Below are 18,127 nucleotides of genomic sequence, written 5' to 3'. Positions count from 1 at the left end.
AGGGAACAGCCCGCCAGCCCCACATCCCCTCCCCCCACCAGGCCCCAGCCGGCCTCGGCTCCGGCCGCGCCACCGCCCGTGTTTTGTTTCCAAGGCGACAGGCGGCGCAGGGCCCGCTCCAAACATAACGCGCTGTGGAAAACATGCGGCCCGGGGGACCCCCCCGCAGCCCCAGCTCGGGGCCGAGCCTCGAGGGGCTCGGGAGCAGGCCAGGCCACGTGCAGTCTGGCAGGAGCCCCCAGGACCCGGCCGGGCGCACAAGATCCCCCTCTCGTAGGCCCGCCGCGCCTCCGGGAACGCGGGGCTCCGCGCGGCTGAGGCGCCGGGACTCTCCGAGGTGCGCCTGGCCGGCAGCCCTGCCCCACTGCGTGGGCCGCCTCTGGATGGGCGGGCGGCAGCCCTCCGCCGGAGCTCGCGGCTCCGCCTCCAGCCCGCGGACCGCCTCTCCGACCCGGGGAAGCCGCGCCTCCCCAGGGGCCTCCCCAGGCCCCCCGCCCCGATCCTCCGGAGGGGCGGCGGGGGGCGGGTCCGGGCAGGGGAGGGCAGAAGCTCCCGGGGAGGTGCTTCCGGGACAGAGGGCGTGCAAGATGGCGGCGCCCATGGAGCTGTTCTGCTGGTCAGGGGGCTGGGGGTTGCCGTCAGTGGACCTGGATAGCCTGGCTGTGCTGGTGAGGAGTGGCGCCGGCGCCCTCTGCTGCGCCCTTGAAGAGTGGGGAGGGGGCCCGAACTAGCCCAGCGTCCGAACCTGGCCAGGGCTCGCCAGTATGGGGCGCCGTGCGGGAAACTGAGTCAAAGAGCGTACTTGGCCGATGTGGGCTCAGCGCCCCACGCCACAGTCGCCTAGGATTCCTGTTGCAATGGAAAGAGGCCTGATTGAGGGTTCAGGAGATGGGGTCCAGTCCTTGTTTATCCATCCTCTGGCTGTGTGACCTTGGGGCAATCCCTTCCGAACGATCTCTGGGATCTTCAGCTTTCCATTCCTGTCTTTTCAGTCCCCCTTTCTCCCTCTTTCTCTAAACAGCATTTATTGCTTGTGGGTCCAGACAGCCCACAGCCAGACTGTAGAGTTTTGGAATCAGACAGACTTGGTTCATTACACTCATTTACTTTGTGATTTTAAAAGCATGTATTAGACTTCTTCCAAACGCATAACATTGCCATGCAAAGAAATAAGACTTGGCCACTCCCTTCAAGTTATTGGCAGAAAGGAAATAAGTTTAATAAAATATTCTGTTGTAAAACGTAAGATATGTGGGTAGAAAGAGACCACCAAAGAAGGATGTGATCGATGCTTCCAAGAAGAGGGATACTATTTAGAATCTTCCAAGGATAAGTGTCTATCAGATTGATGCAAGAAGGGAGATAGAGGGAAGGATTTTCCTAACTGACTTGTAATCATCCACATGTCCATACTCTGAGCTCTGTTTTACCTAATTGTAAAATAGTAATGACTACCTGTTTTTTTGTACAAAGGTGCTAAGCATAGGGCATGGCCCATATGGTATTCTGTGAACAGCTCTGTTCTTGGTTCCCCCGTGAGGCCATGGGCCTGAACTCGGTGCTTTCTGATTCCTTCCCTGCAGACTTATGCCAGATTTACTGGTGCTCCACTCAAGGTACACAAGATCGCCAACCCTTGGCGAAGTCCTTCAGGTATCCAGTCCCTAGGGGATAAGGAAGGGAGTGTGCAAGGGGAGGAGCAGGAAACAGGCAGTAATGTAATACAAATACATATGAATAAGCAGCTAAGGATCTGGTGGGCATACTTCTTTCTCAATGTCAGGAACTCTGCCTGCCCTTCGGACCACTCATGGAGAAGTCATCTCGGTACCACACAAGATCATCACCCACCTTCGAAAAGAGGTAGGTGGCTTGAATGGGGGTCTGCAAGTAAGAGAAGTTCAGTCAGTTCAGTGCAATATTAATTTATTGAGCACCAGACATATGCCAACCTCAACACAGATGACCCAGAGCATCAAGGAGCACACATTCTGATGAGGAAGACATACACATTGTCACTGTGATGTAATAAAAACAGAGATTAAGCCCAGAGCACCATGGGACCATCCAGGGGCATAGTTCCTTCTGCAAACTGGGCAGGGAGGGAGAGAGGACTGATAACACATGGAAGAGAAAAGAGAGTAGCATTTGGCTCTGATGAGGTCCTCAAAAGTGGGACTCAAAAGTACTTCTAAGGGTTACATCTCTGTTTTCAAGCACTAGTTTGGGCTAGATATGGGGCTTAGGATGAACAAGGCTTGGAGTCAGGACAGGGAATTAGAATATTGCAAGAAGAATAAGAAACTGGGTGCAGTGACAGGCCTGTTATCTTAGCAACTCAAGAGGTCAAGGCAGGAGTTTCATGGTGCAGGGTCAACCTGGGCAATTCAGCAAGATCCTGACTCAATATAAAAAATAAGCTGGGGATTTTGCTTAGTGGAAGAGTGCTTTACCTAACATACATAAGATCCTGGGTTCAATCCCCAATGCTGCAATAAATAGATAAATAAATAAAAGGGCCAGGGGTATAACTCAGTGGTAGATTGCCCCTGGGTTGAAATTCCCAGTACTGAATGGGAAAAAAAGAGTGGGAGTTCTAGGCTGTGTTCTTTACTCTTACTCTGTCATTGACTCTTGATCTGAAAGCTTCTTATTTATAAAACTGGAGGATTTGGGCTGGGGATGTAGCTCAGTTGGTAGAGTGCTTGCCTTGCATGCACAATGCCCTGGGTTCAATCCCCAGCACCACCAAAAAAAAAAAAAACCCCACAAAACATCTAGAGGATTTAATAAGCATGCTCTTACAAGAGTTCTAGCCTGGTTCCACATAGAACACATTGTCAGAAATGGGACCCTCTTTCTCATTTGTACTTTCTCAGGCAAATTGTTGGGGAATGAGTGGAAGCTTGAGAGGCTTGGAGAATCTAGATAAAAGCCAAATTTCCTGTCAGGGCCTGGGCCACTGCCGTGATTCCTTATGTATGAACAGAGCTTTTCCAGATTCCAAGAGTTTTCTCCTGAATTATTTCCTAATAACCATATGAGAGAAAGAGATTACTACCCTGATTCCACAGGGGAGATACTGAGGTCAGAGAGATTTAAGGATCATGCACAAGAGGGTATGCAGGGACAAAGTTTACTCAGGATGTGGAGGGGGGTGATTAGAGGCTGAAGCTTGGGAAGGCAGAGCAGGTTAGACCTGGGGGAGCGGGTGGAATGCGTATGTGGTGGTGGTGGTGGTTCCAAGGCCATGGAGTGAAGTGGAAGAAATAGTCAAAGCTGGGCTGTGAGGGAACAAGCCAGGGGGTGCTGAGCATGATGAGCTCGCTGGGTCCAGGGAGTGTGGAATGGCATCCCCTATTCCTGAGGCATGGGCTAAGGCCAACCTGCATCTGATCTCCACTCGGCTAGCTTTGTGGTGTCTGGTTCGGTGAGGTTGCTGTTAGAAAGTTGTCGTCAGCAGGCGTGCTGCCAGCTTTCCGTGGAAATTCTGGGAGCTGCTCCTAGTTTGTGGCTGGGCCTTCCTTCCTCCCCCCAATGGGCGCAGGACCTTGACGGCCAGCAGGCTCCAAGGCCCAGGCTTTCTGCCAACAGCAACAGGCTACCGGCTGGGCCCAGGCAAGGGGGCCTCAGTGGGAAAAGCTCCTTGTTGTACCTCACTACACTCAGAGGCCAGTGAGGGAGGGTACCATCCCTTCCCTCTTTGGGAAGTACCCATGCAACCCCCCAGTGTCTGCCTCATGGGTATTTCTTCAACAGAAGTACAATGCCGATTACGATCTGTCAGCCCGACAAGGGGCAGACACCCTGGCCTTCATGTCTCTCCTAGAGGAAAAGCTGCTCCCAGTGCTGGTGAGTGCGCCCAGATCTCCTAGCACTAGTGTGGCCTTATGGGGGAGGTGGTCATGCCACACCCACACGGAGACACAGAGCAGCATGGGCTGAGTCAGGACGGTGCGTTGGTTTAGCCTTCCTTTTCCTTCTTGCTTACCCAATCCAGATACATACTTTTTGGATAGACACCAAGAACTATGTGGAAGTGACCCGGAAGTGGTATGCAGAGGCAATGCCCTTTCCCCTCAACTTCTTCCTGCCTGGCCGCATGCAGCGGCAGTACACGGAGCGGCTACAGCTGCTATGTGGGGAGCACAGACCTGAGAACGAGGAAGAACTGGAGAAGGAGGTAGCTCTGGGATAAGGGGCTGTTGTATGACATGAACCCCAAGGACGATGGCCAGGAAGGGAGTGCCCAGGAGGGGAGGTAGTGGTTTCCACAGCTGCAGCCTACCTGTGTTCTCCCTATAGCTGTACCAAGAAGCTCGGGAGTGCCTGACCCTTCTCTCTCAGCGCCTGGGCTCTCAGAAGTTCTTCTTTGGAGACGCGTGAGTCTGATTCCAGTGGTGTAATGGGTGGCTTAGAAGAAGATGTAGAGGCTGGGGCTGGGGCTAGGGCTGGAATGGGCTCGGGCTCTGGCCAAGAGATCCTCAGGACAGACACTGGCTCTGGTGATAGTAGGGCTGTGTGTGGGGCTGAAGCCTCCTCAGTGGTATAGGAGGGTGGGGTGGGAGGACAGCCAGGCACAGGAGGGGCCGGCAGGGCTGTAGGGCACTCAATGTGCCCTTTATGCAGCCCAGGGATAGAGCCCCATTCAGGGCCAGGCTGGCGCCACCTGGGGAACCCTCCCCATTCCCAGGTCTAGAACTTTGTGTCCTGGCCTCCTGTGGTGGCCTCCCTGCTTCCCAGAGCCCACTTTCCAAGGCTGACTCTTCCTCTAGCTCCATTTTGACCCCTTTGTCCGGTGGTCCCCCTCCATCTCACCTTCTTCCTCTGCTCCAGCCCCGCCTCCCTGGATGCCTTTGTCTTTAGCCACTTGGCCCTGCTGCTGCAAGCCAAGCTGCCCAGTGGGAAGCTGCAGGCCCACTTGCGGGGGCTGCATAACCTCTGTGCCTATTGTGCCCACATCCTCAGCCTCTACTTTCCCTGGGACGGAGGTAAGGGGCAGATGGGAGGAACAACCCTGGAAGAGGGGGCCGGGATCCAGGATCCCCTGCCCACCTTCCTCCTCTTCCCTTCAGCTGAGGTGCCACCCCCACGCCAGACACCAGGAGGCCCAGAGACTGAGGAGGAGCCATATCGGCGTCGGAACCAGATACTGTCTGTGCTGGCAGGCCTGGCAGCCATGGTGGGCTATGCTTTGCTCAGTGGCATTGTTTCCATCCAGAGGGCAACGCCTGCCCGCACCCCAGGCAGCCGGGCCCTGGGCATGGCTGAGGAGGATGAAGAGGAATGATTTGTCCTCATGTTCCTAGGACTGATTTTTCTACTATCATGCATTCCAGAGGCCCCTTAGCCTCCCCACTATTGGTATAGCCAGAAATGGGGTACTGCCCCCAAGAATAAAGCTGCTCACACTGACTGCAATCATTCTCTCCTTTAAGGGAAGTCCATTTTCCTAACATGTGCCATGGGAGCATCTGGGTGCTTGAGTCTACCCACGGCTCTTGGCTCCTGCCCTAAGGCTGACAGTGCTTCTGCACCGGCTCACTCTTGCATCTCCAGGAAAGACAAATAGTACCTAGCTTGGGTCTAGCTTTCCTAGTCTCTCCTTTCCCTAACTCCCACTCCATCTGTTTTAATACAGACAGTGAGCTCACCCTGGGGCTAGGCCCAGTTTCCACAGGATCCAGCACACAGCATAACCTAACACAAGCGAGCGGAGTGGGGGGACACTAGGGTTTCCTGATCTTTCTCTAGGGGCCTCAAGCCCCTGGCACCCACTGGAGAGGAGAGTGAGTCACCAAAACCACTGCCCAAGGGCTTACGTCACTATAAGCTCACCCCAGCCCTGCTGTGCCCTCTTTAGCCATAGACAGCATGTAAGCTGACTCTGTCCCTTTAATGCCCATGCTGAACCCAGGTCCTTGCTTGGGTATCTGCTCCATCACTGGCGACGCCACAGGTAGGTATGAATGGAATAGCCAGGTGAGATGGTCTCCAGGGAGCCCACGGCAGGATCCTTGATGGTAAAAGGCACATCCTTCGAGGACCTGGGGAGGAGAGGAGAAGCTGAGAGTGTGAGTCGGCTGAGGCCCACCACCGGTCCCAGCCAATCCTAGACCTGCTCTCACCCTTACCGGTTTAGCACAACCACAACTGCAGAGCCATCAGGATGCATCAGTGCCACTGTTTCCAACTCGGTCTTCTCACTGGCCACTAGTCCAACTCTTTGGGAGCCTTCAGGAATGAACTTGCTAAATGTGAGAACAGGCATCATCAGGGACCTCAGCCAAACCCATCAAACCCTCGTCTAAGAACTCAGCCACCCAGCCCCCACCCCACCCATAAGTCCTACCCAAACTCTGCCCTAACTCTATAGGCCTCGAGCTATACTGCTGGGCCCTGACCCTGACCTCCTGCATCCCTGCCCCAGCATCAGGCACCCAGGGGTTGTGTGTGTCTCTGATGCCACCTAGTTGCTTCCTGCCTACATGGTGCAAGAGAGGATGGGCGTGTCTCTCCCAGTGTTGCCACCCTAAACGCCTTCCTGCTCCCTCCTGGTATGGAGTGATGTAAGCCCAGCACAGGTGATGATAGGCCTTGTGTGGAATGGGGGCACCCACCCTGTACTCGCCTGAAGTGGCCCAGGTGGTAGAACATGGGCTGTTTGTAAAACACATCTTTGGCAATGTCTACAATGATGGGGCTGTCCACAAAGTTGCGGACCCAGTTGGGCCCCCCTTCAGGATTCAGGGCAAAGTTCCAGTCAGTCCAGCCAGTCACGTGATAAAGGAGGTTCTGGAGTAAGGACAAGAGCAAAGGAAAAAAGGCTCAACACAGAGGGAGCTGGGGGCCTTCAGTGGCTCAGCCCTATGAGGGGGGAATCCTTCTCCTTAATTGTTTCGAAGGGGGTAGTACTGGAGATTGAACCCAGGGTAGCCTACCACCAAGCTACACCCTAACTCTTCTAATTTTATCTCACTAAGTTTCCAGAGTGGCCTTGAACTTTCCCTCCTCCTGCCTCAGCTTCCCCTGTAGCTGGTATGACAGGTGTGCACCATCATGCTCGGCTCTCTCACTAGAGGGGTTTATGAAGATGGAGGCATTTCAAGGGAAGCTGAGAAACTGGAGGCAGGGCCCTGAGTATATGCTAAAGGGTGATGAGATGTGAAGGAAAAACAGAATAGACTCAATATCCCAAAATTGCCCCAGAGGGCAAGATGGCAAGGAGGGCTCTCGATCTTTGGTAAGGGGTTAGAGATGTCTGCTTTGCAGGATGGGAGACAGGGGCTCACCGTGATGATGCTGTGACTGTACTGCATTCCTCGATCCCAGGAGCCTAGGCGCACACTCTGCTCCCAGAACTTGGAGCCCACACAGGCCTCTGAGGCAAAGAGTGTCATGTTCGGGAACAGCCGGTGTGTCGCCCCCAGGGTGGATTTTGCTGGAGCCAGGAAGTCCAGATACCAGTGTACAGCAATCCCATGGATGTACTTGGCTGCCTCTGGGTCTGCCAGTACCTGCACAGGGAAAGGGAAAGACAACTGGGGAAGGGGAGCCACTGACACTGAGCCCTGCAGAGAGGGTTCTGGATGAGGAACTAGGAGTCCTGAAAAATGGGTGGTGTGGTGAATGTAAATAGATGGGATTAAGGGAACAACCACGGGGTCCTAGATGTCTGATGAGGCTGGTGGCCTAGACACCTGGACCCAGTCCAGAGTACTACAGAAGTCAAGAGTTGGGGCAGGGAAGGCAGTCTTAAGTTTGGTGCTAATCATTTGGATGGCATATTTTGGGGTCACTGGGACACCCATGGAGATATTGGGCCTTACCACCTGTGCCCAGCGGGGCAGCAAAAGGCGTTGATCATCTAGCATGAACAGCTGGACATCACGGTGAGTACTGTTGGCAAGGGTTGGACCCAAGTCACGGGCAATGAAATCTCGCTGGTGTTCAGCGGTGAAGCCCAGGCATTGGAAGGGGTACCCACTGATCAGCCCTGCAGAAGGCTCATTCTCAGCCGTCACTGCCCAGAACTTTAACCCGTACGCAGCATAGGCATCTAGAAACCTGGAGAAAAAGGGCATGAGCAATCAAGGCCAAGAAATTAGACCAAGACCCTGGGGAATAGAACCCTGACCAACAGGCCTGAGTCTGCAAGGCCCAGAAGGTAGGAATATAAGCTGAGCAGAGTCAGATCTGGAAGTAGAAGCAGGTAGAATTGGAACATAGACCAAGGTGTCCAAAGGGTGGGTTGGTTGAGGCTCCATGGCCTTGATGATCCCTTACTTGACAAAGTACTTGGCCCAGGTCTGGTGGTAGATATCCCCTGGGTGACCCTTGAGTGACCCCTTCCCATTCACTGCCCCATTGGTCTTGAGCCAAGTGGGTGATGTCCAGGGACTGGCGAAGAGTGAGACAGGGCGATGGGCCAACTTCAGGGCTTGGTGAATCAGGGGTATCTAAAGACAAAGGTAGTGAGGAGAGACACCCAGAGCTGGGACACAGACTAGCCCAACCAGTGCATCAGGTCCAGCCGTCAGCTCCCAACCTCCCACCCCAGGACAAAACAGACCGCAGGGGAAGGTTCCATGTCTGCAGATAGCCCTTGCTGGACCTTCTCAACCCCCAGACATTGATGCATCTTTAGGGCCTGAGACAGTGAGAATGCCCACCTTGAGTTTGATATCTTCTTCTGCAAGGCTGAAGTTGTGCAACTGGAAGTCATCTGGGGTGTCGGCATAGGTGTAGGTGCTAATGGAAAAGTCACAGCTGGCCATGGGTACCCGGATGATATTATACTCAATTCCTGCAGAAAAGGATGAGTAAGATATGGAAGTTGAAATCATCAATGGGGCCAAAGGGAACTTGCGCCCCTAAGTTGGGAACCTTGGAGGTCAGCACCTGGGAGAAACATGTCCTTCTCGGCCTGAGAGTCCCCAGGCACTTAGCAGAGATTGACATGGCAATCTTATTTACATTGGCATGAAGAGAGGAGCCGACTGTCAGGGAAGGGTGAAAAAGTACAAGGAAAACTCAAACGTGTCCATTGCACAATGTCACTTGCCCTCCCCACCCTTCACCTTCTGTTGAGAAGTAAGATTTGAGCAGCAAACTCTGGGCAGAGGGTGACAGGGCAAGTATGTTCAGAGCAGCAGCATCTGTCATGGCCCCTCCAAACCCTTTCACTCTCTGGAACTTCTCTTCTGGCTTCAGGGTCAGTAGCAGCCCTAAAGACACACAGAGGGAAGAAGGGTTGTCAGGCAGGGGAGAAACGGTAGTGACCACTGTTATGACTTGGCTCCAGGTAGACCCAGCCTGGCTTGGGGATGAGGGCATGTGATTACCTGTGCCTGTGTGATTGGCCTGGAAGGTCCCTGTACTCAACTCCATCCGACGTCCGCTACGCGTACTCTCATAGCGGCTGAAGGTACCAAGGGCAGGGAAGGTCAGGGGGTCAAGGGAGTCACAGTAGGTGGCATTGCAGACACAGACCACTGAGCTATAGCCGAAGCTTTTAGGGATGCAGGGGCGGGCACCTGGAACGGAGGGGCACAAGCAGAGGCAAGGCCAAAGGAGGCGGATGAGGAGAATGGACATGCAGGCTAAGAAATTAACGTCAGTTTCAAAAATCCCCTCACTGTGCCCCCACCTCAAGGCTGGCCTCAGTCATTCAGGAGTTTATCTTGCACCTTCCGAAAGTCTCCCACCTACATACCAGAAGACTACCAAAGGACCAGGAGGCTGGGAGCGCCTCAATGCCATCCTCCCCTCTTGGATTCACTTACCTGATGCCCAGGACACTGCCTGAAGCAGAAGCAATCCTGTGAGGCTGGCAGCCATGACTACCCTGCCTGGGTGCTTGGGGCCCACCTGAGAACAGAATGAGAAATGGCTAGAAGGCAAGCCCCTCTCTTCCTGTCAGCTACTCACCAGAGTTTGACTGCCTCTGGGTGCCCCCAGCCTAGTCTCCCACCTTTATTAAGGAGGAGACAAGCCAAGCCAGGTGCGGTGAACACTGCTGTAATCCCAGCGGCTCAGGAGGCTGAGGTGGGAGGATCATGAGTTCAAAGCCAGCCTCAGCAAAAGCGAGTCACTAAGCAACTCAGTGAGACCCTGTCTCTAAATAAAATACAAAATAGGGCTGGGATGTGGCTCAGGGCCGAGTGACCCTGAGTTCAATCCCCAGTACCAAAAAGAAAAAGAAAGAAAAGGAGGGGACAAGGCCCACAGACTCCTGGGTGCAGCCCTCCCTGCAATCCGACTGCTGGTGACAGCTCTTTGCCCACCAAAAACAAGGACTGTCTTCACTCTCTTCCGGCCCATTTCTACCTCAACCCCTCCCTCCATATGTGTTTTTCTCAAAGAACCCTGATGGCCTGGGTTCAAGGAGAGTCTGCCATTCATCAAATTCCACAGCCTGATGGCCAGGATTTCAGAAGCAATGACAAGACCAATTGAGACCCATGGCTCACTCACCTCTCTAAAACGACTTGAAAACTCCATCACCTCACAGTCACTGGATAAGAAGACCTCAGGAGTTCCACACTCTCAGAGGGATAGAGGATCGACTAAATAAAAACAAGGATTCAGATTATCTACTGCAGCTATTGGAACTGGGCTAGCCCTGCGGGTTAATTCCGGCAACGTGAAGTGGATGGGTCATGTGACGACTAAGGGAGAGTCACATGACACAGGAAATGAGGCAATCACGGCCATATTTGTAATGGGCAGTGGACTTCTGGGCTGTTGAGATTATACACTTTATAAAACTCTGGAAGGTATGAGTGTATGACAACTTTGAGAACAGCCTGGAACAAAGATTTCAGTAAAGAACTGGGTAACGGATCCCAAATCCCAAAGAAGGGAGATTACAACAGGCACATCTTGAGAAAGATTTAAATGATACTGACAAGGGTTGGGTATGTAGCTCCCCAAGAGAGTGGTTGCTTGGTATGTGGAAGACCCTGGGTTCAGTTCCCAGTGGAGGGATATCTATACCTACACACACACACACACACACACACACACACACTGCTAATAAAATGACTCTAATAAAAAAAGGCTCATCCCTGTAATCTCAGCAACTCAGATGGCAGAAGCAGGAGATCACAAGTTCTAGGTCAGCCTCAACAATTTAGCGACACTCTGCCTCAAAATAAAAAACGGGACACAGCTCAATGGTAAAGCACCCCCAGGTTCAATTTCCTATGTCAGCCCAGAAAAATAAATAAAATATGAAAAGAGCTCTGGATGTAGCTCAGTGGTGGTAGAGCACCCCTGGGTTCAATCCCCAGTACCACAAAAATTTTTTTTAAATAGAACAAGAAGAGGCTCACTGTGCAAAATACTGAGGCTCCAAACATGTTTAATACAGTCTTTGCCCCAGAGGGACCCATGAGACACCAAAGCAGACACACAGATATTTTGAAAGGCAGAAATGGTAACAAGTTTGCGAGTTCCCCGGGATGAAGAGGGACTCTTCCTGAATAGGGATTTATCCAGAAAGTCTTCATGGAGAAGCTAAGGGGAGTCATTAACCAGTGAAGTGCAGGCGTGGGACCTAGCACTTGGGTGGCATGACAGAGAGGGAGTGGTTGGCACGGCACCTCTCATGGCTTCCCTTCTTCTATCATCAGATGCAGATTATGATAACCGCTCTTCCTTTCTATAGGACTGGGAGGTTGGTGAAGGAGTTCAGAAACTGGAAAGTGCTATACAAAGCTGTACCCTCTGCCAGGCACAGTGGCACACACCTCTAATCTCAGCGACTTTGGAGGCTGAGGCAGGAGAATCTCAAATTCAAGACCAGCCTCAGCAACTTAGCAACACCCTATCTCAAAATTTAAAAATAAAATATAAAAACGGGCTGGGGATGTGGCTCAGTATTTAAGCACCCCTGGGTTCAGTCCCTGCTGCCAAAAAAAAAAAAAAAAGTATACCCTCAGCGGTAGCAAGAAGGAGGTTTTCCATGATGTTGCCTCATGAATCACATCAAATTGGCTTAGTGGCAGTGACACACGTAATACCACCTGACTAACCCCAGCTCTCTGAGTTTCCTCACCTGTAAAGGGAGGCAATACCACTGTCTCAATCATAGAGTCAGTGAGATAAGCCCAGTGCCTGGGGCTTAGTAGGTACTGGGAACTACTTATTTGTTGTATGAGTGTTTTCTGTTTTTTTGAATTATCTCACTGAAGCCTTTCCAAGGCTGATCATTTCTTCTCCTAGCTTCTGTATCTGTAAGTATAGTTCTGTGAGATGAGCAGGGTTTGAATCCTGGCTCTGCCATTAATGCTGGCTGTAAACTACTTAGTCACCTTAAACCTGTTTCTCCTCTATAAAAGGGAAGTGATAACTCCTGCCTGATAGGATTATTGTGAAGTTTGAATGTGATAATATATATCTAGTACACTGCTTGGCACGAAATGTTGTAACAAGGTAGGCCTGTGTTTATGGAAGGAACTCGAATTCCTTGAAGGAAATGCCTTACTCATTCTAGGTGGTTTCATATCCTTGTAGACCGCCTGGCACAGGGATAGTTGCCAGGTTCCTGAATTGAACTGCTGAACTACCTGCGTGACTAGGGCAGTATCCACCTCTTTCAGACTTCCTGCTTTTCCAGGAAGTATTGCTCAGGACTTGTTCTCAGGAGGGCAGGTAACTTCCTTCCTTCCATTTCATTCATTCCACAAAAGAAAAAGAAAAAAAATTTTTTGGCTAACTTTGCACATGAGCAGCAAGCCTGCTACCCATGAGCTATAATTCCCAGCCCCACTGTGGCATATGTATTAAGTTCATTCTCCCTCTGCCCTTGTCTGTCCAGTTGGGTTTGGAGTCTCCTCCCCTCTCTACAGGCCAAGTTTGAATCTTCTGTTTCTCCTTCCTTCCTTAACCCAGGGAATTGAACCTGGGGACGCTCTGTCACAGGACATTGTTTCTTCTTATCATCCTTACAAATTGTAAACTTTTCCCAGGGTGATACCACCACTTCTTTCAAATTTCTCTAATAATGTGATTTGTCCTTGAGGTTTTCTTATGTTATTTTTCTGGTACTGAGAATTGAAGCCAGGGTACTCTATTATTGAGCAATAGCCCCAGCCCTTTTGAAAAGTTTTGAGATAGGATCATTTTTATTTTATTTAACTCTTTTTTTTTTTTTTGTGTGTGTGTGTGTGTGCCAGGGACTGAACCCAGGGCACTGAGCTACTGAGCCACATCCCCAGCCCTTTTGAAAAAGTTTTGAGATAGTTGCTCACAGCTTCACTAAATTGCTGAGGCTAACTTTAAACTTGTGATCCTCCTGCCTCAGCCTCTCTAGCCACTGGGATTACAGGCATGTGCCACAACACTTGGCCCTTTTTATTTTTTATTTTGAGACAGGGTCAAGTTTCTCAGGCTGGTCTTTTTTGGGGGGGACAGAGTACTGGGATTGAACTCAGGAGCTCTGAACCACCGAGCCACATCCCCAGCCCTATTTTGTATTTTATTTAGATAAAGGGTTTCACTGAGTTGCTTAGCACCTTGCCATTGCTGAGGCTGGTTTTGAACTTGTGATCCTCCTGCCTCAGCCTCCCAAGCCACTAGGATTACAGGCATGCACCACCGAGCCCGGCTTCAGGCTGATTTTGAATTTACAATCCTCCTGCCTCAGCCACCCAAGTAGCTGGGATTACAGTTCTATTTTATTTTCTAAGTAAAGATAGTTATAATATGGACTGTTAAACAAAATTATGGGAGGACATTGTTTTGGACTGAGCCCCTGAGCCCCTGGAGTACTTCCCAACAGATTAGACCAAGCCAAAATGGATTTATTCACACGAAATGACACATAATCAAAATGAAACTTCAAGAGTGATAGATCCCAAAACGCACCAGCTTTTCCTGAAAACAGGAGATTTCAGTGTAGAGTCACAAAATAAGGAAGCCCTCTGCTTTAACCCTTACCAAAAAGTAACCTATGTTAACTACTCTGTCTCTGTTCAGAGTTGTTTGGTTGTTTTCTTGTCCTCCCCTTACAAATCCCTCTGTTATGCTGTTGCCTAGTGAAGCCTCCAATTCTGTTTTGTAGATTGGAGGCTGCTCTCATTACATAAGTCACACACAAAAGCCAACTAGATCTACAAGTAAATTTGTCATAATTTAAAATTTTTTTTCCAGTCCTGGGAATGCAAGCCAGGGGTGCTTTATCAGTAAGCCACATCCCCAGCCCTTTTTGGCATTTTATTTAGAGACAGGGTCTTGCTAAGTTGCTTAGGATCTTGCTAAGTTGCTGAGGCTGGCTTTGAACTTACAATCCTCCTGCCTCCACCTCCCAAGCCACTGGGATTACAGGCATACCCTACCATGCCTGGTACTCATCCCTCTTTCATTTTTTTTTTAAATTTTGAAACTGGGTCCTACCAAATTGCAAAGGTTGGCTTCAAACTTGTATTCTCTTGCCTCAGCCTCCTAGGTAGCTGGGATTAGAGGTGTGGGCCTCCATGCCCATGCCTCAAGGACAAATTTGTAATTTTGTCTTTTTAGGAGCATTGTGTGTTTTATTTAAGATTCCTTCTCCTTAATGATCCTCTAAATGATTGGAGTTTTCCTAAAGAATAAGAATAAAACTTTTCTACATGCATGAAGCCTGAGTTTGATCCCCAGATCTGCAAAAAGAAACCACACACACAAAAAAACAACTTTTCTTCAATGTTATATAATATCATCCTCTTGACTTATATTTGATTTTATGTTTGTATATATTGTAAAGATGAATACTTCAAGGGCTGGGGTTGTGGCTCAGTGGGAGAGTGTTTGTTTAGCATGTGCGGGGTCCTGGGTTCGATCCTCAACACCAAAGATTTTGTGTCCAATTACAACCAAAAAATGTATTTTAAAAAAAGATGAACACTTCAAGATCAAGTGAATGAAGGACAATCCTTCCCTGTGCAGGAATGTTCTGCACATTCTAGAATGCCTTTCCTGACCTCCATCCACTAAATTCTCAAGAGCCTCAGCTACACACATATATTTCCAAAATGTCCCCTAGGGGGCGACTGAGAACCACTGCCAGAGGCACCTCACCTCAAACACCTAGGCCTCACTGTGGGCAACTAGGGGCTTACCAGGTGGCCATCTTCTTCTTTTTCCTTTGTACAGCGCTTTAAAAAGACAGCGAGGGGTTTGAGAGTGTAACTTAGTGTGGTAAAGATGTGCCTAGCATGCATGAGGTTCAGTCCCCAGCACCCCAAAAAAACAAAACAAAAGACAGCTAGAGTATTGTCCTGGGTTTATGTGGTAGAGTAATGTCTTGGGTTTAAAACACAGAAAAATTTTTAATTAAAGACTAAGGGAGGACAACTGAGAAATAAATATAAGTGAAAAGCATTAGTACAAAAATAATTTGGCCAGGCCATGGCACATGCCTGTAATCCCAGCCACTCAGGAAGCTGAGGCAGGAAGAACAAAGGTTTGAGGCCAGCCTTGGCATCTTAGTGAGACCCTGTCTCAAAATAAATTATAAAAAAGCACTGGGAATATAGCACTCTGGGTTCAATCTCCAGTGCCAAAAAATAAAGCAACCACAAGATGGTGGGCACAAGCCTGTAATCCCAGCAACTCAGGAGGCTGAGGTAGGAGGACCACATTTTCAAGGCCAGTCTCAGCAACTTAGCAAGACCCTGTCTCATGGCTGTAGCTCAGTGGTAAAGTGCCCTTGGTCAGTTCCCTTTACCAAAACCAAAACAACAACAACAATTTAATAATTTGACTGACCTGATAATGGAGTTGTGGTCCCACTTTCACTAGTCTAGTCCTGGTACAAATGAGTCATCTATCCAAGATCTCTACCTCCAATCTTGTTCCCTCTGGCCAACATCATTTCTCACTTGTCCCCTTAAGAAGAAGCAATGTGGAAGGGTGTTTTAGTTTGGACTGGAATGACTATATGTAGGATTTAAATCCATGCTTGTTCCTTATTAGATGTGGTTTCCTAGTCCTCAAGGGTTTTCATGAGGATTGCAGGAAACGATGCGTGTAATATTGTGTCTAGCCAAGTGATCGGGCGTGTGGCTACACTGGGTGTGTCCTCTCTCACACTTCCTACACTCTTGGAGCAGACCATCTGGACCCCTTCCACTCCAGAATGGATCTTGCCAAGGTCACCAAGGATCTCTTCCTTGCTAATCTTTTGCCCTTTTTGACCTAAACTTTTAACCCGGTTGACCCTTGACTTCTCCCTTCTTGAAACTCTCTCTGGTTTCCAGGACTCCCTACTCTGTGGGTTTGGATTCCTCCCACTTCTCCTTTGCAAGCTTCTCCTCTTTCTGTCTGTGCATGTTACATGGGGTTTGGTCCTAGGTCCTCTCTTCTCACACTTTAAGCTCTCTCCAGAGAGAGAACCACACAGCTTATAGTTGATTTTGGTTCCAAAATCTCCACCTCGGATGGATCCCAGTCTCTCTCCGGGGATCGACTCTGTATTGAGTTGGCCTGCTAGACTTCTCTTTTGGGCTTGGGCGTCTCTCAGACCCCTCATCATAAGAGCATCTCCACCAGCCAAACCCACTCTCTCTCTCTGTTCTCTCCCTCCACAGAAGCCCTTCCTTCAGAGAGTGGAGCTCATTCTTGACTTTGTTCCTCCCTTTATCCTCATCCCAGCTTTTTTTTTTTTTTCTTTAGAATTCTGAAGCCTCTTTCTTGCCTTTGATTTCTACTTTTCCCTCCAATCCATTCTCCAGAAGAACTGGATGGGCTGAGGATGGAGCTCAGGGGTAGAGGGTGAGGAAAAAGGGAGAGAAAACAAGAGAACAGAGAGGAAAGAAGGAAAGAGGGAAGAAAGAGGAATAAAGGAAGTAGGGAAAGGAGAGGAGGGCACGATGGCCGAGACGGAGGAAAGAGACGGAGGAGGGAAGAAGAAGAGGGTGAAGAAGGAAGGAAGGAACTAAGACCCAAATCCCGAGGCTACAATTTTCCCTTCTAAAACCTTTTGCTCCACACTCCCTCAAACCCTGTAAGAGGGTTATGCGAAGCCAGGCTTCATGGCACCCTCCTGTAATCCCAGTGGCTTGGAAGTCTGAGGCAAGAAGATCTCGAGTTGAGAGCCAGCCTCAGCAATTTAGCAAGATCCTAAGCAACTCAGTGCGACCTTGTCTCTAAATAAAATATAAAAAAGGCTTGGGGATGTGGCTCAGTGGTTAAGAGCCCCTGGGTTCAATCCCAGGTACCCCCAAAAAAGGGGGGCATTTATGGGAAGCCAGGTGTGGTGGTACACACCTGTAATCCCAACAATTTGGGAGACTGAGGCAGGGCAGTCATAAATTTGAGGCCAGTCTCAGCAACTTAGTGAGGCCCTAAGCAACTTTGAGAGACCCTATCTCAAAATAAAAATGAAAAGGGCTGGAAATGTGGTTCAGTGGTAAAGTGCCCCTGGGTTCAATCCTCAATCATCGTCAAGTTGGTATTGGGTTCAATCCCCTGTATAAAAAAAAAATTAAAAAATAAAAAGTCTTCTGGGGGCTGGCGTCTTTGTCCCCCCTTGTTTCTCACTTCTTCACTTACACCGTATGCTCCAATCTCCTTGTCTGCCATCAAGAGGCCACATTCTATCTTGTCTGCTGTTGCCTCTGACCTGAACTTTTTATTCTTCCTCCTTTTTTTTTTTTTTTTTTTGGTATTAGGGATTGAACCCAAGGGTATGTAACTATCCAGCCACATTCCCAGCCCTTTTTTTCCTCCTCCTCCTCCTCTCCTCCTCCTCCTCCTCCTTCTTCTTCCTCTTTAAATTGTGGGACAGGGTCTTACTAAGTTTTTAGGGCCTTGCTATATGGCTGAGATTAGTCTTGAACTTGCAATCCTCCTACCTCAGGCTTTTGAGGTGGTGGGAGAACAGCCTTGTCTCACCATATTTGGCCCTTCCTCCCTTTTGGAAAAAAGGTGAATGACTATTCATCATTAAGTCCTCAGCCTCACTAGCATTATCAGTCCCATTTCCTCACTCCTCTGCCTGAGTTAGGCACCCTTGCTATGCACGCTCCAATTCAAATGCTGAACAAATATTAACTGGGAATTTACTTATGTGCCAAGCATGGTTCTAGATTCTGAGGATATGGCAATGAATAAAATGACAACCTTCCCAGCCTTATGGGGC

At 49.8% G+C, this 18,127-nt stretch overlaps 2 protein-coding genes and 1 non-coding gene across 5 annotated transcripts; 2 read left to right on the top strand and 1 right to left on the bottom strand.

Annotated features, from left to right (window-relative positions):
• The first annotated feature begins 143 nt into the window (after nucleotides 1–143).
• On the top strand, nucleotides 144–5,421 carry Mtx1 (metaxin 1). 2 transcript variants are annotated; one of them, XM_027920859.2, is made up of 8 exons: nucleotides 144–668; nucleotides 1,584–1,653; nucleotides 1,784–1,863; nucleotides 3,760–3,852; nucleotides 4,001–4,183; nucleotides 4,306–4,382; nucleotides 4,837–4,991; nucleotides 5,076–5,421. In XM_027920859.2, the coding sequence occupies exons 1-8, from the start codon at nucleotides 144–146 to the stop codon at nucleotides 5,288–5,290; spliced, it is 1,398 nt and encodes a 465-aa protein (XP_027776660.2). In that variant the 3' UTR covers nucleotides 5,291–5,421. The 2 variants fall into 2 exon arrangements, with proteins under 2 accessions (XP_027776660.2, XP_027776661.2); XM_027920860.2 differs by lacking the exon at nucleotides 3,760–3,852.
• Trnaa-ugc (transfer RNA alanine (anticodon UGC)) lies at nucleotides 2,679–2,751 on the top strand. The gene has a single exon. It is a non-coding gene; the product is annotated as a tRNA-Ala (tRNA).
• A 456-nt stretch (nucleotides 5,422–5,877) lies between the features above and the next one.
• Nucleotides 5,878–10,634, bottom strand: Gba1 (glucosylceramidase beta 1). 2 transcript variants are annotated; one of them, XM_027920857.2, is made up of 11 exons: nucleotides 10,477–10,634; nucleotides 9,786–9,870; nucleotides 9,345–9,536; nucleotides 9,081–9,227; nucleotides 8,673–8,806; nucleotides 8,287–8,459; nucleotides 7,830–8,067; nucleotides 7,293–7,517; nucleotides 6,632–6,795; nucleotides 6,135–6,251; nucleotides 5,878–6,047 (listed from the first exon to the last, which is right to left on the bottom strand). In XM_027920857.2, exons 1-11 carry the CDS (start codon nucleotides 10,501–10,503, stop codon nucleotides 5,942–5,944), a joined length of 1,608 nt encoding a protein of 535 aa, XP_027776658.1. In that variant the 5' UTR covers nucleotides 10,504–10,634; the 3' UTR covers nucleotides 5,878–5,941. The 2 variants fall into 2 exon arrangements, with proteins under 2 accessions (XP_027776658.1, XP_027776659.1); XM_027920858.2 differs by lacking the exon at nucleotides 10,477–10,634 and adding an exon at nucleotides 9,974–10,038.
• Nucleotides 10,635–18,127: the final 7,493 nt, after the last annotated feature.

The sequence above is a fragment of the Marmota flaviventris genome, chromosome 10, assembly GCF_047511675.1.
Source record: "Marmota flaviventris isolate mMarFla1 chromosome 10, mMarFla1.hap1, whole genome shotgun sequence".
Lineage (NCBI taxonomy): Eukaryota > Metazoa > Chordata > Mammalia > Rodentia > Sciuridae > Marmota > Marmota flaviventris.
Note: the sequence above shows the minus strand (reverse complement) of the source record. Positions and strands in the feature narration are given on the sequence as shown.